The sequence below is a fragment of the Dendronephthya gigantea genome, unplaced genomic scaffold (assembly GCF_004324835.1).
Source record: "Dendronephthya gigantea isolate DGI-Jeju-01 unplaced genomic scaffold, DenGig_1.0 000006F, whole genome shotgun sequence".
Taxonomy (NCBI): Eukaryota; Metazoa; Cnidaria; class Anthozoa; order Malacalcyonacea; family Nephtheidae; genus Dendronephthya; species Dendronephthya gigantea.
The window spans coordinates 1,762,774-1,786,646 of record NW_021163016.1 but is presented as its reverse complement, the minus strand read 5'-3'; the positions used below and the strand labels follow the sequence as shown (position 1 = coordinate 1,786,646).

At 37.2% G+C, this 23,873-nt stretch overlaps 4 protein-coding genes across 4 annotated transcripts; all 4 read left to right on the top strand.

Moving 5' to 3' along the window:
• The first annotated feature begins 3,091 nt into the window (after positions 1-3,091).
• On the top strand, positions 3,092-7,799 carry LOC114516709 (E3 ubiquitin-protein ligase TRIM33-like). Its single transcript, XM_028536260.1, has 4 exons — positions 3,092-4,304; positions 4,568-4,591; positions 5,671-5,926; positions 7,091-7,799. The coding sequence occupies exons 1-3, from the start codon at positions 3,158-3,160 to the stop codon at positions 5,733-5,735; spliced, it is 1,236 nt and encodes a 411-aa protein (XP_028392061.1). The 5' UTR covers positions 3,092-3,157; the 3' UTR covers positions 5,736-5,926; positions 7,091-7,799.
• A 2,861-nt stretch (positions 7,800-10,660) lies between these two features.
• LOC114516591 lies at positions 10,661-16,534 on the top strand. The gene is made up of 5 exons (XM_028536118.1): positions 10,661-11,243; positions 11,559-11,818; positions 12,979-13,771; positions 14,790-15,039; positions 16,162-16,534. Exons 1-4 carry the CDS (start codon positions 10,661-10,663, stop codon positions 14,915-14,917), a joined length of 1,764 nt encoding a protein of 587 aa, XP_028391919.1. The 3' UTR covers positions 14,918-15,039; positions 16,162-16,534.
• Positions 16,535-18,005: 1,471 nt separating this feature from the next.
• Positions 18,006-18,913, top strand: LOC114516712 (E3 ubiquitin-protein ligase TRIM33-like). The gene has a single exon (XM_028536263.1). The coding sequence runs from the start codon at positions 18,011-18,013 to the stop codon at positions 18,869-18,871; it is 861 nt and encodes a 286-aa protein (XP_028392064.1). The 5' UTR covers positions 18,006-18,010; the 3' UTR covers positions 18,872-18,913.
• Positions 18,914-19,031: 118 nt separating this feature from the next.
• On the top strand, positions 19,032-22,910 carry LOC114516714. The gene is made up of 5 exons (XM_028536264.1): positions 19,032-19,148; positions 19,414-19,440; positions 19,934-20,188; positions 21,036-21,359; positions 22,548-22,910. Exons 1-4 carry the CDS (start codon positions 19,055-19,057, stop codon positions 21,350-21,352), a joined length of 693 nt encoding a protein of 230 aa, XP_028392065.1. The 5' UTR covers positions 19,032-19,054; the 3' UTR covers positions 21,353-21,359; positions 22,548-22,910.
• Positions 22,911-23,873: the final 963 nt, after the last annotated feature.

Sequence of the window (23,873 nt, the reverse complement as noted above, 5' to 3'; positions counted from 1 at the left end):
TTAAGGCGGAATAGTAAGTATATAATTATAGTAGCTAAATAATCTTTTTAGTAATTTTAGTAACTTCACTTGTCAACACCTCAAATTGTAAAACTTCATGTTTGTGTCGCTTCATGTGTGGGCTGTGTGCGTACACACCTTGAGCTTTACCAGTTTACCGAATCTTGCGGTTGTGAAAATGGTCAAACTATATGTTCTGTATATCATTTCAGTTGCCCGTGATTTTGTACAGTTATGTGTAAGATCAACCATCTTGGAGGGTAACATTGAACATACGAAGCAACTTGTAGAGTGGGTGAAAGATAAGAAGTTTGGTTGGCAACTTTGTTATCGAGCTTCAAATGATGGTTGGGGGGCAGACGATTTTCATAGAAAGTGTGACGATGTTGGACCTACAGTGACCTTAGTAAAATGTGGAACAAACATCTTTGGTGGTTTTACTAATCAAAGTTGGAAACAGACAACATGTGAGTACACTTTATACTTTATTTCCTCGTCGTCTTATCGGAAAAACGGCAATGTCGTTCAATATTTATCCACCATTGGGCGAGGAGCATTCATGTGGTTAAAAAAGTTGTGCAAATGGCAACCGGATGCAAAAATATTTGGGCAGGTGGGGAACAAAGGCGAAAATCATGATAATTCTTGTCTTGAAAACGTAGCATATTATACGGTTACGAAAATATATGGATTTTATGACAAAAATCCATATCTTCTCGCAACCGTTTAACGTTCTCTTTATTATATTAAACACTACATTTACGATCGATGACAAAAGTATAGGCGAAAGACTATTATAAAAGCGAATATTTTTTAAATTTTAGCGTAAACATAAAAGTAGAGAAACTTTTACTTATCTAAAAATGTCTTTTAAGTGTTTTCGTTTCTACAATATGGCAGTAAAAAAGAACTGCTAAATGTTGCTATTATAGTATGTAACAGAAATCGTGACGATCAATCTTTTAATATACACTAGCGGTAAAAAAGAACTGTTTGAAAAAAAATTCATAAAAAGAAGCAAATGTAAGAGAGGGCTTCATAGGCATTTTTGACAATTCTCTCATTCCAAGCAATACGTTATTGTCAATGTTCACGCAAACTTATTCACCCAAAATGGAAATATTTCTTATTTAGTTGCAGTTTTCGGGGAGTATAAACGTTCCAACTCGTCATTTCTCTTTTCCTTGAAAAATAAAGAGAGTATGCGGCCATTTAAGTGTCCGATCAAGGATGGTGAAAATAACAGAGCAATATGCTGTCGTCGTTACTGGGGAGCAGCCTTTGGTGATGGTTATGATCTGCTCATCAGCTCTGATGCCAACACAAACCATTATTCATACAGCGACCTTGGTGACACATATCAACCTCCTCCAGGATATGAACCTGGAGCCCCTCAAACCAAAGCTCTCTTGGCGGGCAGCTACGAATTCACCCCATCAGAAATTGAAGTTTTTCATAGTTAAACGGAGGTGAAATTAATAGAGACCTTAGGAATGACGTTTACGGCAAAAGTCAAATCTATAACGACCGAAAAGGTTTTCTCATTTCTGTTACAACAGCTTTTTACCAGTAATAAAATATATATCGGAAAACAAGTTAAGCCCGTGATGCTTAGCAGTGATTTACGAATAAAGGAATACCAAATGATTTTCCGTGCAGGATTGCGTGATCCATGCACGCGGGATGTTGCGAGACTTTCGGAAAGCGTGAAAATACACGAGCCGTAGGCGAGTGTATTTTCACGCTTTCCGAAAGTCGAGCAACATCCCAAGTGCATGGATCACGCAATCCTGCACGGAAAATCATTTGGTAATTGTTTTATAAAATAACTGTAGTGAAACAACGGTTAACTTTATTAAAATTAAATTTCGCGTGCAGGATTGTCTAAAACGCGTGCAGGATTGTCTGATTCTGCACGGCTATTGACCAATCACATTGCGTGTTTCACTATAGTTATTATATAATGATTTATACACCTGTGTCCGGCATGCATGCACTATTACTTTCCTGCATGGGTATATTTTTTAATCGTTTAACGACATCTAATCAGTATCTAGATTTATTACAGGTTTGTTGAATTATGAATCTTAAGCTCCGTACTTGCTGGTGTGTGTGGGGAACAAGTTTTCCTTGCCAAGTTTTATTTGCTCGTGTGTACGCGAAAAATTTGACAAATTTTTCTTGGCAAGTTTTACGATAATATATATGTCAAGTATATTTTACGACAATATGATAGAATGAGTATACCACCGAATCTCAAAACAAACAAACATGATAAAATTTCCAAAAACCGCTCAATTGGCTCGAAGATATTGTTGCGCGGCTTCCTACTACGCAATTCCTTATCAAGTTTCCTTGACGGCCGAAGACACGAGCATTTTTCCTTGTTAAAAAGCTGGCATGACTAACTTTTGAACAAGGCTCCTTGTCAAGGAAAACATTTTTTCGTGTACACACGAGCAAATAAAAATTGGAATTTTGTGAAGGAAAACCTGCCCGACTGCACGCGGGGCTTTACGCAGCTATAACAGAACACTGGCAAGTATGCTGGATTCCCCATCATGCTTACGGTGAAAGATATCGACACATTTTCAAAGAATTATTACCAATGTTAGGGCACCAAAAAAGTAGCCATGTTTACGTTCTCTGGAATGTTGTGGTTAAGCTTCATTTCACTCTTATAGACTAATTATTGAAATTGAAAATTGAGGTTCAATTTATGACATCTTATATTATACAACTTGACTAATTTGGTTGGATGGTTTAATATAGAAACAACGCGTTTGTACAGTCTCGTTGGTACACAAGAATCCTCTGAGAAACTTTAAATACGAGGTCATATTATTGATAAGCATATTGAACTGATGATATCCAAGCACTAGAGTTTATCTTAACTAGCAGGAGACCTTTTGCCTTTGAAATGCTAAAATAAAATGTTGATTAACCTACTGTGACCTAAGTGACCTAAATTTATTTTCTTCAGCCAATGAGAACAACATGCGTATGATGGAATCTCAGCGGGGCCTCTTGATCAGCTTACTGAGAAAAACAATTCTTCGTAATTACACAATAACAAAATTTCGAATTAACTTTCATTTTGATAACAGTGTTATATGCGATAGTCTACCATCACTCCGCCAGGCAATATTGACCAGGTATGGCTACAGCACCTGATTCTGCTCCTACAAAACAAATAGAAGAACTCCTGAAATGCTGTATTTGTAAGGAAACTTTGAATGAACCAAAGTCGCTTCCCTGCTTTCATTCGTTCTGCAAGAAATGTCTCGCGAGATATATTGAGGTTCAACGCGAGAAAGCTGAAAGGGAACGACGGGTTCAGCTTCTGTTCCACTGTCCCATGTGCAGAACCCAGTTTGAACTCAAGCAAGGTGATAGCGTGGAACGAATTCCGCCAAATTATTTCATCAACAACTTGTTAGAAATACTGCCAGTCATACAACAACAAACACAGAAGCTACATTGCGAATCTTGCAAAGTAGCTGAAGCATCAGTCACAAGCAGATGTATTGAATGCGAACGTTATCTCTGCAAGAATTGTTTGACAGTGCACAACAACTGGCCAGACTTCAAAAATCATGACGTGATGACGTTGGCAGAATTAGCAAAACCTGAGAATCAAGGCAAAGCAAGAGGAAAGCCACGTTGTAAAAAGGAAGGACACGGAAATAAACATTTCGAGTTTTATTGCAATACCTGCCAGGAACTGGCTTGTATTAATTGCGTTGTCTTAAACCATTCCAAAGCTAACCATGACTATCATCCTATCGAGACAGTGGTTAAGCAGCACAAGAAATCTTTGGAAACAACTTCCGCTAAGTTACAGAGGTCGTCTAACGAAGTTAAAACAACCTTACAGAAAATAGATCGGGCTACTCAAAATCTACAAGTCGACACTAAAAGAGCTAAAGATATGATTCTGCAACAAGAAAAAGAAATCTTGCAAAAGTTAACGCAGAAAGTAAAACACAACACAGCAGTCTTGCTTGAGGAAGTCGACAGAGCGCACAACATGTTCAACCAACAACTGGTGAAACAACATAACGAGATGAAAGCCTATCTTGAGAAGGTGAACGGTTCACTGGATTTTGCAAAGAATATCATCGAGAAAGCCAGCAATGATGAAATCCTCTTGCTTAGCACAAAAGTCCAGACTAACGCCAGTGACATAAAGAAGGAATGTCCAAAGATTTTGGAACCAATTTATGATGGGGGCATGAAATACCAAGCAAATTCATCCGAAACTATTGTTGGTAAAATAAAACTTGAGAAACCAGGAAATTGTGGTAGGTTGAAAGCAAAATCTATTTTTAAACCTGTTCTATTAATGGCTACAAATCATAATTTACTTGCACAAATTTGGAAGAGTAAACCTTATCTTCGCCCCTGCTGCGCCAAGAAAAAATGAAGACAATGCTTTGCTATAGCAGAGTAATAAATATTCAGATATATTGCAGACTGTTAAGCGCTAGCAATTTCTTATAGTTAGGTAATATTTTGTGTAGCAGTTGTGACTCTGAAGTAACTTTAACTTTTTTGTTTTTTACAGACTTTGGTCGTTTAAGGCGGGATAGTAAGTATATAATTATAATAGCTAAATAATCTTTTTAGTAATTTTAGTAAAACTCACTTGTCAACACCTAAAATTGTAAAACTTCATCTTTGTGTGGCTTCATATGTGGGTTGTGTGGGTACACACCTTGAGGTTTTGTTTATTAGTTTGCCGAATCTTGCGGTAAAATGGTTCAGTCATAATATAGTTCATGCAGTTTGTCAATGCAAACTATACGGACTCTCTAAAGCATCGCTGTTCTCCAAGCTTAATATTTTTTTCTCATATTGCCCTTGTAATTGTGGTAAATAAGAGAAATAAGCAAAAATATATAAAAAAAATTACTCAAAACAAGAGCCGGTTGTTCGAAAGGCGTTTAGCTTAAACGGTGGATAAACCCAATAGCCCTTCGCTCAACCCTCGACAGTACTTGAAAACCCTCTTGTTCAAACCTAATTACTTAGTTTATTTATTTAAAATACAAGGTAGTTCATAAGAAATTTGCACTAACCCTCTCCAGCATAAGTTAATGTCTTGTATATATTGTACTTCCAACTTGTCTTCAAAAGATGTAATCTATTATTACTTTCAGGGGCGGATGCAGGTATTTTGCTGACTGATGCGAATGAACGAAAACCCAAAATCGGCATTCTCCCCTGGGAAATTTTGAAATTAAAACCTCGGAAATGCGATTTTCATCGTTCTGAGCGAAGTTTTAATGCAAATTGTATATCGAAAAAATGACCGACTTTTAAAAGATTATTATTAAATATTTTAGTTTATTACCTACAAAAAAAAACCTAGAAAAAAAAACTGTAGAATACTTCACTAATATGATCAATCACAAAACATAACATTTATGTTTTGTCTAATTACAAGCGAAATAAAATTTGCACGGCCGTTCTTCAACATAAGTTAATGTGTTTTATTGTACTTCCAACTTGTCTTCAAAACATGTATTCTATTGTTACTATACCAATTGAGAATAACTTAACCTAACTTTATAAATACAGCTAAATCTTGTACACTGTTGTTGCCACTAAAAAGATATAATTAAACCTTGTTGTGAAAATGGTCAAATTATATGTATATCATTTCAGTTGCCCCTGCAGATGTAGTACGTACAGTTATGTGCAAGATCAACCATCTTGGAGGGCAACATTGAACATGCGAAGCAACTTGTAGAGTGGATGGAAGACAAGAAGTTTAGTTGGCAACTTTGTTATCGAGCTTCACGTGATGGTTGGGACGCAAACGAATTTCATAGAAGGTCTGAATTTGCTGGACGTTCAGTGACCTTGGTGAAATGTGGAACCAACATCTTTGGTGGTTTTACTGAACAAAGGCTTACAAAATGTGAGTACATTTTATACTTTATTTCCTCTTTGTCTCATCAGAAAACGGCAATGTCGTTCAATATTTATCAACGCATTAGGCGGGGAGGCTGAAGAAGTTGTGCAAATGGCGACCGGATGCAAAAATATTTGCAGGGGGGAACAAAGGCAGAAATGAAAAGAAGAAATGCGGCGGGATGAAGTCCCGCATAACAAATTAGGGGCACTGAGGGTCATGATAATTCTTGTCTCGAAAACGCCATGAATTTGCAACGTACTTTACAACATGAGGATTTAATCAGTGCCGAACTAGATGCGATAATTGTGTGCGAGGGGGGGGGTCGTATATATAGGATCTTGGTTAAATGTTCGGTTTATTATATGGACTAAATCAAAAGTGAGTGACAAAAATACACGCAAAGACGAAAAGTGAATAAGCCCAAAAAAGACAATTTTGAGCCCAAAAAGGACCATTCAAAGCTGGGTTAGCTTTTGAACACTGACCGCTCGGTCTTCACGTGCTAATTAATAAATAGCCTGACTATGGTGTGTTAATTAATAGTTGGCTATTTTGATCTGAATAGGTCGCGGTCGTACAGACCAAGGAAGGGAATTTATACGTTTCAGTGTGGATGCTATTTCAGTTAAAAAATATTTGTGAGTTTCTTGTTCGCATATCACATCACGTCGCTTCGCTACATTCCACTTGCGAGAAACTTTCTTAGCTAAAAAATGAATTTCAATCGCTTGTTTCGCCAGGGTAGAAGAACTCGTTTAGAACTTGTTTTCATTTTGAATTGGTATATTTGCTAAAATATCAAGAGTTTTCAGAATATTTGACACGCTTTTCTCCTTAATGAATACGAGAGAGAGAGAGTTTATGTTCAGAGATATACGAAACAGGCGAAATTTGAGCAATTTTAAAACAGGTAGACTACTCATTTTTTATATACGAGCATAACCGATGCGCGTGCAGAAGCGACTGTCACCCCCTCCCCCCCCGGGAAAAGGCAATTTAGAGAGGTTTTAACCTAAAGTTTCGAGTTCTTTCAGTTGCATGTCTCTCCAAGTTTGCTAATAAAATGTATCCTTTTAACATATATGTTACCTACATCTGACTCTTTTTAAGGACGTTTTTGTTAGGACGTTATGTGACCTGCATTTTATGAAAATATTTTATTTTTAGTTATGGAGTTTATACGTTCGTCATTTCTGTTTTCATTGAAAAATAAAGAGAATATGCGGCCATTTAAGTGTCCGATCAAGGATGGTAAAAATAACAGAGCCCTCTGCTGTTGTCATAACTGGGGAGTAGGCCAAGTAGCCTTTGGTCGTGGTGATCTGGTCATCAACTTCAACATCAACACAAACCAAAATTCATACAGCGTCCTTGGCAACACATATCAACCTCCTCCAGGATATGAACCTGGAGCGCCTCAAACCAATGCTCTGTTGGCTGGCAGCTACGAATTTACCCCATCAGAAATTGAAGTTTTTACGACGTAAAAATACAGTTAAAACGAAGGTGAAATTAATAGAGACCTTTATAATGACGTTTAAGGCAAATTTCAAACCTTTAACGAGTGATTTGCTTTTTTTTTATTTCTGTTATAACAGCTTTTTACCAGTGATTATACAAAACAAGTTTCCAAATCCTTTCAACCAGGGGGGTAGTGTGACTATCTTAACTGGGAGGGGGTGCAACCCCTGCGTTTTACCGACGAACACGTGGCACTTGAAGCGCGTCTAAAGCAAGAGTTAGGGTGATTTATACCGGCGAAAAAATTTAAGCCGCGACCAAAATAAGTCGCGAAGCTAAGAAAACGCCTTTCTCTTCTTCCCTGAAGTAGGCAAACACTGAAGGTAGTTTTGGGGGCATAAGATCCAGCAATTATACTGATATATTAAAACATGGCGCAAGTGAATGTCAGTTTCCTGCGTTATCTGTGTATTTTATCGCCTTTCCACATTTAAAATCGACAATTCGCAGTCAGTGATTTGTAAAACACTCACTCACTATCGCAAGTCATCAATATTTGATACCTTAATAATATTATATACCAGTAATCTATATTAAATTTTGTATATGCCTGGTCGATTCGTCTAAAACGTGCGAGTCAGTAGTGTCAAACTACAATAAAGTACTCGAGCAAAGAACCTTCATATACTGCAGAAATTCTCTTCTCAAAACAAACAATATCTCGTTTAGGGTACGTGCAAGTTCACAACACGCTCAAACCACACGCCAGCGTATCGTTCATTCATCATATGCTTTCAAAAATGATAACAAAAAGTAAATTTCAAAATTGAGCCATGTTTCAACTTAAAACTTGAAATGTTGAGAAAATCAACGAAAGCGACTAAAACGTTACTCGGTTGTAAGTCATGCAGTGGCGTCAAACGATATAGTAAAGTACGCAAAGAATGCAACCGTAAAAACTTTCATGTTTCGTGCAAATTAAGACACTTCGTCTTCAACCGAAGTTCTCTTTAATATAAACAATATCGTTGTGTACTTGCAGAAGCATAAAAAAGACTCAAAGCACACACCAGCACATCGTTTATTCATATCGCAGTTGTCTGTTGGCCGCTTATGCTTGCTTAAACGATTACGAGTAGCTATAAATAATGTGTTGGTATCAAGATCTGTCCAATCTTCAAACTTTATTTTCATTATAGAGGTACTCACATTGACTTCTTTCAACGGACAGGCAAAGTGCAAGATATACATAATTTCTGGCTCTTTGTAAACCCACAAATACACAGCTTATATCCATCTTTTGTTTCAACTAGCCCAGTGACAAGCCTCGTCCAACAACGTCAGTGAACAAACTCCGCAAAGCTTTCAATTAAATATTAATTTGGTAAAAATCCATCGATAGAACTTCTAGGTTTGCCGAAGTAAACGACATTAAAGTCCATACAAGTTTACAACTGCATGGCAAGCAGTCTGTGCAGTACAGAGGGGATTAAGAAGGGAGACTGTTTAGTAATTTGCCTTATTATCATAATTTGAATAGCTGAGCACCTTCCAGATCCCATGGCAGAATAAACACAATAGAATCAAATCGCATGCATTTTCTCCCTTGTATTGAAAAGAAAACAAAAGGCCAAAACACCGAGAGAATAAAAACACCGAGAGAATAAAAGCTGCAAATGGCGGTTGGTAATTATTTAGCAAATCTGACACCTTGATTATATGCAGTCTTGTTACTCTAGTACCCAGGCAATTCGGGGGGAAAATCGCGTGATGGTAGTATATTAAGATCAACGGCCAAGGGGGCGAGTTCTTCTCATATAGTATAGTATACTATTCCAAAAAGTTATATCCAAAGAGAATTATACAACTGGTTTAAATGGAGTAATTTTTTTTTTTTTTTAAACTCGTATAATTTATTCACATTATTAGTACTAGGGAAATTTACAATAATCAATCATGCATTAAAACTAAGTATAATAGTTCTACAGACTATTTACAAAAACAACTTAACTAGACTACTCAGTAATGGAGTAATTGCCAGTTGTGAGAAGCGTACACTTGCGACCACCGTTACTCCATTAAGATAAGCTGAAGATACAAGAAACACCTAAAACAGGAATGGCACTTGTGCCCGAATACCTGATTTGTAAATACTGAATCGAACGAACCACTTTAAACCAAGTGTGCAATCAATAAGCTAAAATGTCAAATAAAGAAACATGTTATTCGAAACAAACTTCATTTGTTGACGGCAAGCCTCTCCATGCATGAAGAATTTTACATTTGTCAGCATCGCATTTAAGTAACGAAATGAAGCTATTACAACTTGATTTCGAGGAAGAAAAGCTGAAAAATGCGAAATTAGAACTTGAAATCAAACACCTTCCCGAAGAAATTTGCATAATCAAATCTCTATACAATGCCACGACACGCTCCACTGAACTTACTAAATCAAAGCATGGACATGACAGTATTGAAAACACACCTAATAGTGTTGATTTAACAAGTGAATCACGTAATGATACAGAAGCCGGAATTGGGTTGGTAGATCAGACTGATAAACAAATTCATGATTACCGTACTAAGCAGTACACTAAATATCATTCAGAATTTGAGGAGCAAACCCAATACGAACAGACAATTAATATAGAAACAGAGAATGACGAAGCTGGAGTGATGATGGTAGAAGATATTGATAAACAAATTAACGACTATCGAAGCAAGCAGCAAAATAAATAACACCTGCTAACTAAGGACCAACAGCAACCTAAGCAGATCGCCACTACAGGCCCACCACAGAGAACTACAGAGACGAAGAATGGCGGATATGATTTCCCTTTAAAAGCCAACACTTACTGCCCATTCCTCAAACGTCGCGGTCGGTGTCTAAAAGGTAATTGTTGTGATTTCAAGCACCCTAAAAAAGGTCAAACTCGTAAACACAATATGCCCTTTTCACCAAAAAGAGATAAGTAGATACGATCTCTCCCTACAACCACCAATGGGAACTCTTGTCTAAACTCCCAGAACGCATCTGATTGTCATGATAAAATTATTAGCAAGATTCCTGTCCGAATTACTACCCGATGTAATACAAGAAATACTTCGAATGCCGACAATTCAAGAAATACTTCAAATTTGGTTAAAATACGCACGATCGAGAACTTTAAACCCAATCGTAATTTACCTAATATTTTGAGTCTAAATGCTCGATCAATTTTGAAGAAAACTGATGAACTTTCGCATGTTATCAACAATAGAAAAACTGACATTGTGATGATTTCAGAAACGTGGTTATCCAATGACGTACCAGATGAAGCTGTGCACCTTCCTGGATTACCACAATTCAATGTGCTTAGGAATGATAAAGAATATGGTAGAGGTGGCGGCGTAGCCTTTTTTATAAAAGACTCTATCCCAACAAAAGTTCGATATGATCTTTCTAGCGTGGATCATGAATGTTTATGGATCGTAATTCGCCCTAAATGGCTACCACGAACAATGTCAAAGATAGCATTAGCATGTGTATATCTTCCTCCATCGTTAAACTCCGATGAAATTAACAAATTCTATGACTATTTTTGTCATTGCTATGACACCCTAACTTCGGAAAGTCCAAATATAGCGATAATCGTCTCTGGGGACTTTAACCCAACAGGAAATGGCTTTCAAGAAAGAATAATCAGGAAGCAATGCCAATTAAAACAACTAGTTAAAGATCCTACACGAGAGAATGCAACACTAGACCTTGTATTTACCAACATACATCAATCTTATGAGAAGCCAACTGTTTTAGCCCCACTTGGTAATCCCGATCATTGCATGATTGAGTTGAAGTCTAAAGACTATATCCCCAAAGGTAATCAAATTAGAAAAGTCACCTGTCGCCCAATCCAGGAGTCTATATAGTGTTCATCTGTTTCATGAACTCATAACTCGACAAAGTTGGTCTTCGGTGTACGACTCGTGCAGTGTAAATTCCAAAGTGGAAGCGTTTCTAAATATCACCAATGAATTGATTACAAAGTGTTTTCCCATCAAAACGTTCAAACGTCATGAAAACGATAAACCCTTCATATCAGGAAGAATCAAGAGCATGATAATCAAGAGAGACAAACTGTATCAGCAAGGAAGAATGGTAGAATCTAGAGAAATTTGATGTTCTACTGTACAGTTATTCGATCTGTTCTGGAGTACGGTATGCAGATATGGAGTGGTGGACTTACAAAGATGCAAAGGGATAATATAGAGAGAGTTCAAAGAAGGGCTCTTAACATTATTTCTCCGGAGCATACTGGTTATAAGGATTATAGCAGCAAATTAATTGTGAGTAAATTGGAAACCCTGGAAGAACGTAGAAATAAAGCATGTGTATTGTTGATTAAAGATTTGATTGACCCGAATCATCAGCTTTACGAATTGTTGCCAAAACAGGTGAAAAACGTTAGTGAAAAAGAAACGAGATTTAACAAAGATAAATTATATAATTACTTCTGTAGGACAGAACGTTGCAGACATAGTCCAATAGTCCATGCTATAGACTTATATAACTCATTTTTAGATAGGTAATTTTAGATGTACATAGTATAGCTTAAATTTTTATTGTAGAACGTCCAATAATCCATGCTATAGACTTGTATAATTCATTTTTAGATAGGTAATTTTAGATGTACATAGTATAGCTTAAATTTTTATTGTAAAACGTTGTAATTTAGCTTAAGCTATTGAACGTTTTTATAAACCCACTTATAATAATATAATAATAATAATAATAATAATAAAATAATAATAATAATAATAATAATAATAATAATAATAATAATAATAATAATAATAATAATAATAATAATAATAATAATAATAATAATAATAGTATAAAGAAAGTAGTGTGCGATAGTAAAATAAGAATTTACCGTGTAGCCACTTTGGTAAGTTTTTAATATTAATTGAAGACCTCTTGTAATTCCTGGAGATTAATTATAATCCGGTTAAAAATTGTGCTTTGAAATTCGAGAAACTCCTCAAAATACTACATGTATCAGTGTTCAATTGAAAAAGGGTGTCAAATTTCATGGATTAGCTAATGAAATATCAGGTGATTAATAAGTGGATTAGAAACAAGTTTCTTGGTAAAGTTGGTGTCGAATTCACAACTCACTACATTATATTACCTACATGATCTGTCTCGACTGTCTGGACAAAAAACGAAAGCGTTCGTCGAATCTGGTCGAATTAAGCCTGCAGCTGTATGGCTACTGCACCAGATCTTGCTCCTGTAAAGCAAATGGAAACTCTGTTAGAGTGTTCTGTTTGTAAGGAGATATTGACTCAACCACGGACATTGTCATGCTATCATTCATTTTGTAAACACTGCTTGGAGAATTATGTTGCCGCTCAGCGCGAGGAAGCAGTCGAAGCTGGAGCAGACTAGTGCCAGAAATCTTCGAATGCCCATTATGCCGCACGGAGTTTTCAGTCAAAGAAGGGGAAAATATTGGCGAGAAAATGCCAGCAAACCACTTTATTAATAACCTGTTGGAATTGCTCAGCATACATCAACAAGCCCATCATGTAAAATGCCAGTCGTGTAAAAGAACGCTCCTGCAGCCAGCAGATACATATCGTGTGAGAAATATCTGTGTGGAAAGTGTCTGGAAATCCACAACAACTGGGCAGACTTTGAGGATCATGTCGTGTTGGCGTTGGAAGAATTAGCGAAGCCAGAAAATCGAGCGAGGGCAAAGGGCAAACCTCGTTGTGAGAAACACGACAAAATACTCAAATTCTACTGCGAAACATGCAAAGTCCTTGTTTGTCGATACTGCATGGATCTTAATCACACTCGGCCTGAACATACGTGGTTCCCTTTGAAAGACGTTGTTGTACAGCACAAGGAAGCGTTAAACGCATCTTCCGGTATATTCGAGAAGCAAAAAAATGATGCAGCCGAGAGTAATCGTAAGATTGAAGAGGCAATGGCGATCCTGAAGAACAACGCAACAAAAGCAAGAGACACCATTAAGCAGCAACAACAGAATATCCTGAATGCGTTTACCAAGAAACTCGAGAAAGAAACGACAGCCTTGCTTGACCAAGTTGAGATGAAATACAGAGAAGCCAACGAACACCTGTTGAAACAACAAGCTAACGTAAAAGCTTATTTCGAAAAGGCAAAAAGCTCGTTAGATTTTACCAGCAATATTCTCTCCAGTGGAAGCGACGAGGTACTCCTTGCTCTCAAACACGAGATTGAGGAAAAAGCTGGGAGCATTGAGAATGAACGACCAGAAAATATGGAGCCAATCCACGACAACCTATTTGAATATCATCCAAAACCAACCAAAGACATCATGGAGAATTTGAAGTTAAACAACTTAGGAAAAATTGGTAAGTGTAAATACTAGAGTTTTATGATTATTATATTACCATAATTACAGGGCTGCGATTTTTTTAGGCACACAAGGAGAGTTTCGCTTTTAACCCTGTATGTTTGAAATTGAACCCCTTTTAGCCTGTGATGTATCGAGACGTATTTATTGTATTCTTACAAAATCTGACTAACTAAAAAATATATACACTGGCGGTCAAAAAGAACTGCTCAAAACAAGTTAAAATGCTCTCAAATGAATGTAACTGTTCCACAATATATACGAGTAAATATAGACTAGATTACATGCTAAGCTATATGAAATATTAATATTTTGTTGACCCGCCTTTGGCCTTATAATGGATGATGGCCTTACACCGGCGTGGCATACCTTTTGTTAAGGTGGTAATCTTAACGGTCAAAAGAAATTCATCCTATGGACAGTCTTTACAGCAACCCATAAATCATGGACCCTTTATGAATTAATTCCTTTCTTGCACTATCCCCTTGACATTGTCCCACAGATTTTCATTAGGGTTAAGGTCTTTTGACTGTGCAGGCCAATCCATTTCTGTCACTCCTTCTTCCCATGAAACCATTGTTTGACTATCTTGGAAGTGCGGCAGGTTGCATTACATTATTGAAACATTGCTTGGACTAAGAGAATTATCCAAAATGCTTATGAGGCTCTCTCCTATATTCGCTTCTTCTTTATGAATTTGTATCTAAACAGTTCTTTTTGACTGCTAGTGTACAATAAAAGATTGATTGTTACGATTCCTGTTACATACGATAATAGCAACATTTGAGCGCCAGTGTAGTTTAGATTAGCTTCCAATTCAAACATTACTAATTTTTGGCTCCATGTTCAAAATACAATGTCTATTGTTTTCAGACCATGTACTAGATCTATTTCGAAATATATGAAAATAACTGAACCTAATCCTATGAATACAACTGAATCTTGTACTGTTACTACCGAAAAAGTATAACTAAACCTTGTTTTTAAGAAGTGTTATCAAATGAATATCATTTCAGTCAACCCTGTGCAGCGGTCCTTATCTGAGAGATCAATCATCTTGGAGCAATCAATATGCGAAGCAACTTGTAGAGTGGATGGAAGATACGAAGTTTGGTTGGCAACTTTGTTATCGAGCTTCACGTGATGGTTGGGAAGGAAGAGATTTTCATACAAAGTGTGACGATGTTGGACCTACATTGACCTTGGTGAAATGTGGAACCAACATCTTTGGAGGTTTTACTGATCAAAGTTGGAATTATACAGAATGTGAGTACATTTTATACTTTGTTTTCTCATCCTCTCATCAGAAAACGGCAATGTCGTTCAATATTTATCCACGCATTAGACGGGGAGGGTGAAGAAGTTGTGCAAATGGCGACCGGATGCAAAAATATTTGCAGGGGGGAACAAAGGCGTAGGTGCGTATGAAAAGAAGAAATGCAGGGGGATGAAGTCCCGCATAACCAATTAGGGGACACTGAGGGTCATGATAGTTCTTGTCTCGAAAACGCCATGAATTTGCAACGTACTTTACAACATCAGGATTTTATCAGTGCTGAAACTAGATGCGAAAATTGTGTGCGAGGAGGGGGGGGGCATACATATAGCATCTGGGCTTAATGTTCGGTTTATTATATGGACTAAATAAAAGTGAGTGACAAAAATACACGTAAACACGAAAAGTAAATAAGCCCAAAAAAGGCCATTTAAACCAGGGTTATCTTTGAACAACTGACCCCTTTTCGTCGTCGCAAGTGTGTTTTGGCGCGAAATATACTTATTATTAAACGATCTTATTCGCCTTTTAAGCTAAACGCCTGTCCAGTGAACCGGCCCTTGGGCTTTATTAATTCTGGATGTATAGTTAATCTGACTTTGACCTTAACAGACTGCGGTCGTACAGACCAGGCAAGGGAAGATAATACGCTTTCATATGGCATTTAAGTTGAGGATTACAAACGTCCGGCCGTAATACAACAGTATACAAAAAATATGCCAACTTCCCATGGCTATATTTTCCGTATTTTACAAAATTCCGCAGCCAAACTTTGCATTTGCACTAATATAAGTAAGATCTTTCTAGCTGTGGTGATTTATTTCCTTAAAAATTTAGTCTAAAGCGCAAGTCGTCCAATCCGGAGCTAGTTTAGCGCTAACCTTGCGTTATATTTTAATCCATTGTTATTTAGCCCGAGTAGGCAGACTTCCTTTCACTCCTGCCTAATTGTTATTTAAATCCAACAGAAAACACAACTGAATAGTCAGACCTCGATATGCGTGTGACGTGTGACCCGAGTGATCGGTCACAAATTTCCTGTCCAGATTTCACTCGCATATATCGTGCATCAGATGTCACCCGAAATGAAAATATTTCTTTTTTCGTTTCAGTTTTCGGAGAGTATAAACGTTTCCACTCGTCATTTCTGTTTTCCTTGAAAAATAAAAAGAATATGCGGCCATTTAAGTGTCCGATCAAGGATGGTGAAAATGACAAAGCAATCAGCTATTCTCCATTCTGTGGAGCAATATTTGGTAGTTGTTATGATCTGTACATCAGCTCCAATGCCAACACAATCCCATATTCATACAGCAACCTTGGTGACACATATCAATCTCCTGCAGGATATGAACATGGAGCACCAGAAACCAAAGCTCTGTTGGCGGGCAGCTACAAATTCACCCCATCAGAAATTGAAGTTTTTCGTCAGAATTTGAAGACTTTAAGCCATATGACGTTTATGCGGCAAACGTCAAAACTTTAACGACCGATTTAGTTTTTTCATTATTATTATGACAGCTTTTTTAACAGTTATAAAATACATTAAACAAGTATTAAATATTTAATGCAATGATTTACGGAAGCAAACTGACGACTATAGCGTACTGTCCAGAAATAACCTAACATTGCGTTTCCGTTGCGGTCGACCGATAAAAACCGCAGACGACCGCAAGGGAAAAAATACCTTCGCAGTGGCCGTTCGCTTCCGAACGAAATGTTATCAACAGCTGAGAACGACAGCACAATAACCAAATCGAAAAATCTTAAGAAATGTCTGTTAGACCGAGTTAGGCCGAGGTTTAATCTCCGTCTCACCGTGGTTTGACCTCCGTCTGACCTTGGTTCAACCCCGATCAGACCGAGGTTTGTCCTACAGGTTAACCGCAGTTTTTGTTAGGTCATTTCTGGAGTCTGGACAGTAGTACTGTAGCTATAGAGTCACATTCAAAGAAAAATTAATTTGAGCCACCTAAATGAAGGATGATGACAGTTGAGGTAGCCCATTGCTGTGATCAAACACGACTAAAAGGTCCAACTTGTATTTATATCAAAATTCATAAAGAACTGAAAAAGTTCATATGAACACTGAAGGTGGTTTTAAGACTTAAGAATGACGTTTATGACAAACGTGAAACCTTTAAGGTTGTTTTTGATTTTTCACCAGTTTTAAAATATATTCAAACACGTTGTCAAACCTGTGGTGACGTTGCATCAAATGTGATGTAACAACTGCTTAAGATGAAAAAAGAAAAAAGCATCATCACCATGGACATGGTCGGATATATAGGAATATGCTATACTCGACTGTACCGTTTTATCATTTTCCGGTATATTTGACCATGGTCGAATATACCATATTTTGGTATTCCATTTTCGAATATACCATCGACCATGGGCGAATATACCGAAAAAAGGGTTAGGGTGCGTCGAAAGCCTAAAGCACAATGGCCAACGCACCAGATCCTGCAAACAGCGAACGTCGTTCTGAGAAACAAGTCAAGTCAAGTGATATGTTGATATAAAAACTAGCTCATTTGTCCAATGTTTTGAAGTCCACATTCCAAAAGAGATCAATTAACCTAAAGAGTCTGAGGCAGATGTCAAAATAGCTATAAAAATGTATTATATATACCGTAGCAAAATAGATATGGTTTTTAATGCTTTTTAAAAAAAACCTCGAGAAACTTGACCCAATATAACATTCAGTGCATCTATGTTCAGTGAGAATGAAACAGGATGCGAGATTTTATGAATCAGCCAATGAAATATCGGTTATTTAATAAATGTTTGTAGTAGAAAGGCGTTTCTTGGTAACATAGGAGTATATGTTTTCACATGCTAATCTTAGTACCACTAATGCATGTAGTTAGTGTCGTGTCACGACGTACTATATTTTTTACCTCCACAATCTGTCTGGAGAAGGAACGAAAGACGTTCGTTGAATAAAACTAAAGCAGTATGGATACTGCACCAGATCCTGCTCCTGTGAAGCAAATGGAAACTCTGTTAGAGTGTTCTGTTTGTATGGAGACATTAACTCAGCCACGGACATTGTCATGCTATCATTTGTTTTGTAAACACTGCTTGGAGAATTATGTCGCCGCTCATCGCGAGAAGGCAGTTGAAGCTAAAGCGAAAGTACCAGAAATCTTCGAATGTCCATTATGCCGCACGGAGTTTTCAGTCAAAGAAGGTGAAAATATTGGGGAGAAAATACCAGCAAACCACTTTATTAACAACCTGTTGGAATTGCTCAACATACAGCAACAAGCCCATCATGTAAAATGCCAGTCGTGTAAAGCGAACGCTCCTGCAGCCAGCAGATGCATATCGTGTGAGAAATTTCTGTGTGGAAAGTGTCTGGAAACCCACAACAACTGGACAGACTTTGAGGATCATGTCGTGTTTACGTTGGAAGAATTAGCGAAGCCTGAAAACCGAGCGAAGGTAAAGGGCAAACCTCGTTGCGAGAAACACGACAAAATACTCAAATTCTACTGCGAAACATGCAAAGTCCTTGTTTGTCGATACTGCGTGGATGTTAATCACACTCGGCCTGAACATACGTGGTTCCATTTGACAGACGTTGTTGTACAGCACAAGGAAGCTTTGAAAGCATCTTCCGATATATTCGAGAAGCAAAAAAATGATGCAGCCGAGAGTAATCGTAGGATTAAGGAGGTAATGGCGATCCTGAAGAACAACGCAACAAAAGCAAGAGACGCCATTAAGCAGCAACAACAGGATATTCTGAATGCGTTTACCAAGAAACTCGAGAAAGAAACGACAGCCTTGCTTGACCAAGTTGAGATAAAGTAAAGAGAAGCCAACAAGCCCTTGTTGAAACAACAGGGTAACGTGAAAGCTTATTTCCAAAAGGCAAAAAGCTCGTTGGATTTTACCAGCAATATTCTCTCCAGTGGAAGCGACGAGGTACTCCTTGCTCTTAAACACGAGATTGAGGAAAAAGCTGGGAGCATTGAGAATGAACGGCCAGAAAATATGGAGCCAGTCCACGACGGCCTTCTTGAATATCATCCAAAACCAACCAAAGACATCATGGAGAATTTGAAGTTAAACGACTTAGGAAAATTTGGTAGGTGTAAATATTAGAGTTTCATGATTATTATATTAATATAATTACAGGGCTGCGATTATTTTTAGGTACACAAGGAGAGTTTCGCTTTTAACCCTGTATTTTTGAAATTCAAAAAATATAAGCATTGAAAGAAAGTATTTCATTTACTGTGAAAAGCGCAACAAGTCGATGCTGATCTCAATCTAACAAATGTAAATTTCACAAATATTCATTCAAGCCTTTTTTTTATTTTGAAACAGATTTTCGCTCTTCCTTTATATAGTTTCTGGCGCTTTAAAGAAAACAAGAGGTTAATCTCCATAATTCTTGTCTTGAGAACTGATGTTTTAGTTTTTCTCAATCTCTTTGAAACGGCTGGGCGTAACATACCAATATTATATCTTTGGATTTATACCGTATGAGTATGACAAAAAATTTAAGTTCCAAAATATCTACGTAGGCAAACCAGCCAGTGGGATTTCTTGTAGGAATCCAGCTCCTGAACCCCCATGTATAATTTAAGCCTATGATGTATAGAGACGTATTTATTGTATTCTTAGACAATCTGACTAACTAAAAGATATAGTTTAGACTAGCTCCCAATTCAAACATCACTAATTTTTGGTTCCTTGTTCAAAATACAATGTCTATTGTTTTCAGACCATGTACTAGATCTATTTCGAAATATTTGAAAATAACTGAACCTATTCCTATGAATACAACTGAATCTTGTACTGGTACTACCGAAAAAATATAACTAAACCTTGTTCTTAAGAAGTTTCATCAAATGAATATCATTTCAGTTGACACTGTGCAGCGGTCCTTATCTGAGAGATCAACCATCTTGGAGGGAAACATTGAACATGCGAAGCAACTTGTAGAGTGGATGGAAGATAAGAAGTTTAGTTGGCAACTTTGTTATCGAGCTTCACGTGATGGTTGGGGCGCAAGCGAGTTTCATGCAAAGTGTGATGATGTTGGACCTACAGTGACCCTGGTGAAATGTGGAACCAACATCTTTGGTGGTTTTACTGATCAAAGTTGGAATAATAAAGCATGTGAGTATATGTATTTTATACTTTATTTCCTGATTGTCTCAAGAGAAAATGGCGATGTCGTTCAATATTTATCCACGCATTAGGCGGGGAGCATGTGGTTGAAGAAGTTGTGGAAATGGCGACCGGATGCAAAAATATTTGCAGGGGGGACAAAGGCGTAGGTGCGTATGAAACGAAGAAATACAGGGGGATGATGGCTATATTTTGATCTGAACAGATCGCGGTCGTACCGACCAAGGAAGGGAATTAATACGTTTCAGTGCGTATGCTATTTCAGTTAAAAAATATGTGACAGTTTCTTGTTCTCATATCACATCTCGTCTGTCGCTACATTCCACTTGCGATAAACTTTTTTAGCTAAAAAATGAATTTCAATCACTAGTTTCGCCAGGGTAGAAGAACTCGTTTAGAACTTGTTTACATTTTGAATTGGTATATTTGCCAAAATATCAAGAATTTTCAGAATATTTGACACGCTTTTAGTTCGCTATTCTTCTTAATGAATATGAGAAAGAGAGTTTATGTTCAAAGATATACGAAGCAGGCGAAATTAGAGCAATTTTAAAACAAGTAGACTACTCATTTTTTATATACGAGCATAACCGATGCGCGTGCAGAAGCAATTGTCACCAACCCCCTTTATTATTTTTTGTATTTCTTTGACGGGAAACAGCAATTTTGAGAGGTTTTAACCTAAAGTTTTGAGTTCTTTCAAATGCATATCTCTCCGAGTTTGCTAATAAAATGTATCCTGTCAACATATATGTTACCTACATCTGACTCTTTTTAGGCACGTTTTTTCGGGACGTTATGTGACCTACATTTTATCAAAATATTTTATTTTTAGTTGTGCAGTATAAACGTTCCAACTCGTCATTTCTGTTTTCCTTGAAAAATAAAGAGAATATGCGGCCATTTAAGTATCCGATCAAGGATGGTCAAAATGACAAAGCAATCCGCTGTTCGCTTCTCTGGGGAGCAGCCTTTGGTGGTAGTGATCTGGTCATCGGCTCCAATGCCAACAGAAACCAAAATTCATTTAGCAACCTTGGTTACACATATCAACCTCCTCCAGGATATGAACCCGGAGCCCCTCAAACCAAAGCTCTGTTAGCTGGCAGCATCGACTTCACCCCATCAGAAATTGAAGTTTTTCACAGTTAAAACGAAGGTGAATATAATAGACACCTTTATAATGACGTTTACGGCAAATTTCAAACCTTTAATAAGTGATTTGTTGTTTTTCATTTCTGTTATAAAAGCTTTTTACCAGTCATAATACAAAACAAGTTTCCAAATCCTTTCAACCAGGGGCGTAGTGTGACTATCTTAAGTGGGTGGGGGTGCAAAACCTGCGTTTTACCGACGAACACGGGGTACTTGAAGCGCGTCTAATGCAAGAATTAGGGCGATTCATACCGGCTCAGTAAAAAATATAAGCCGCGACCTAAATAAGTCGCGAACAGTACGCCTTTCTCTTCTCCCCTGAAGTAGAAAAACACTGGTAGTTTTTGGGGCATGGCCTTTGCAAAAAGTTGTAAAAAAATACTATTTGAAAACTGGGAGTTTTTGGAAAAGGAAAATTAGTATAGAGCTTAAGAATGACGTTTACAGCAAACGTCAAGCCTTTATTTACGAATGTTTTAACACCTCCATTATAACAGCTATTTCAGCAATTATACTGATATATCAAAACATGGCGCAAGTGCATGTCAGTTTCCTGCATTATGTGTGTATTCTACCGCCTTTAAAATCTTCCACATTTAAAATCGACAATTCGCTGTCAGTGATTTGTAAAACACTCACTCACTATCGAAAGTCATCAATATTTGATACCTTTATAATTATATATTATAAACCAGCAACCCATATTTTGTATACGCCTGGTCGATTCATCAAAAACGTGCGAGTCACTATAATGTCAAACTACAGTAAAGTACTCGAGCAAAGAACCTTCATATACTGCAGAAATTCTCTTCTTAAAACAAACAATATCTCGTTTAGTGTACATACAAGTTCACAACACGCTCAAACCACACGCCAGCGTATTGTTCATTCATCGTATGCTTTCAAAAATGATAACAAATTAAGAGTAACTTTCAAAATTGAGCCATGTTTGAACTTAAAACTTCAAATGATTGAGAAAATCAATGAAAGCGATTAAAAGGTTAATCGGTTGTAAGTCATGCAGTGGCGTCAAACTATAGTAAAGTACGCAAAGAATGCAACCGTAAAAACTTTCACGTTTCGTGCACAGACACTTCGTCTCCAACCGAAGTTCTCTTTAATATGAGCAATATCGTTGTGTACTTGCAAAGTATAAAAGGTCCAATCGTCAAACTTTATTTTCATTATAAAGGTACTCACATTGGCTTCTTTCAACGGACAGGCAAAAGGGTAAGAATAACATCATTTCTGGCTCTTTGTAAACCCACGAATACACCGCTTTTTCAGCTTTTGTTTCAACTAGCCTAGTGACAAGCCTCTTCCAACAACATCAGTGAACAAACTTCGCAAAGCCATCGATAGAACTTCTAGTTTTGATGAGATAAACGACATTAAAGTCCTTACAACTGCATGGCAAGCAGTCTGTACAGTACAGAGGGGATTAAGAAGGGAGACTGTGTTGTAATTTGCCTTATTATCATAATTTAAATAGCTGAGCACCTTCCAGATCCCATGGCAGAATAAACACAATAGAATCAAATCGCATGCATTTTCTCCTTTGTATTGAAAGGAGAACAAAAGGCCAAAACACCGACAGAATAAAAGCTGCAAATGGCGGTTGCTAACTATTTACAGCAAATCTGACACCATGATTATATGCAGTCTTGTTACTCTAGTACACATGCAGGCAATTCGGGGGAAGAAATTCGCGTGATTCTAGTATATTGAGATCAACGGCCAAGAAAGCAAGTTCTCCTCAACTGTTCCTGGCTTGAATTTGAAGTGTGTATATTTTCACTCGAAATTAAGACCCTATCATATTATCATATTTTCAAAATCATAATTGATTTACCTTCATATAGTATATAGTATATTACTGTATACACAGTGATTTTCTATTTTCAAGTAATGTCTTGGAAACTAGGTTGGTTTCAAGTGCAGTGTTAGTATTATTCCAAAAAGCTATATCCAAACAGAATTATACTCGAATGTCTGAATTCAGCCCGAATGCCTGATTTGTAAATACTGAGCACAGATGAGATATGGACAGAGGGTCGACTCGCGGCTCCACGCGTCCCCACTTTTTTACTACGCATGCGCTAGTAAGCGTTTACACCTGATTCCCTTCGGGTAAGCTCCGAGCACATTTTTAATAAAAAAAAATAGAATTTTTGCCAGTAAAAATGCAATTTAAAAAAATTTAACAGCTTTAGCTAAAATGTTTCAAACGTTTTTCGTAGTGTAAGGTAAGTGCTAAATGTATCTATCCTTTCAACAAGTCTTCAAGGTTTTTTCTCAGGACGGTTTCTCCTAAACACTATCAATTTCGATGACAAAGCGCTTACATTTTGGTAATAATTTCATGTCCAGAATCCATGAATATAATCCTTGATTCTAATCCTTTAGTGTAAGTAGTTGGGAAGGGTTAGGTTCAGGTTTAGGATTAAAAGTTAGAATTATACTCGTAGAGTCTTGACGTGAAATTTTTACCTACATTTTCTTCTCTGATGTCAACACT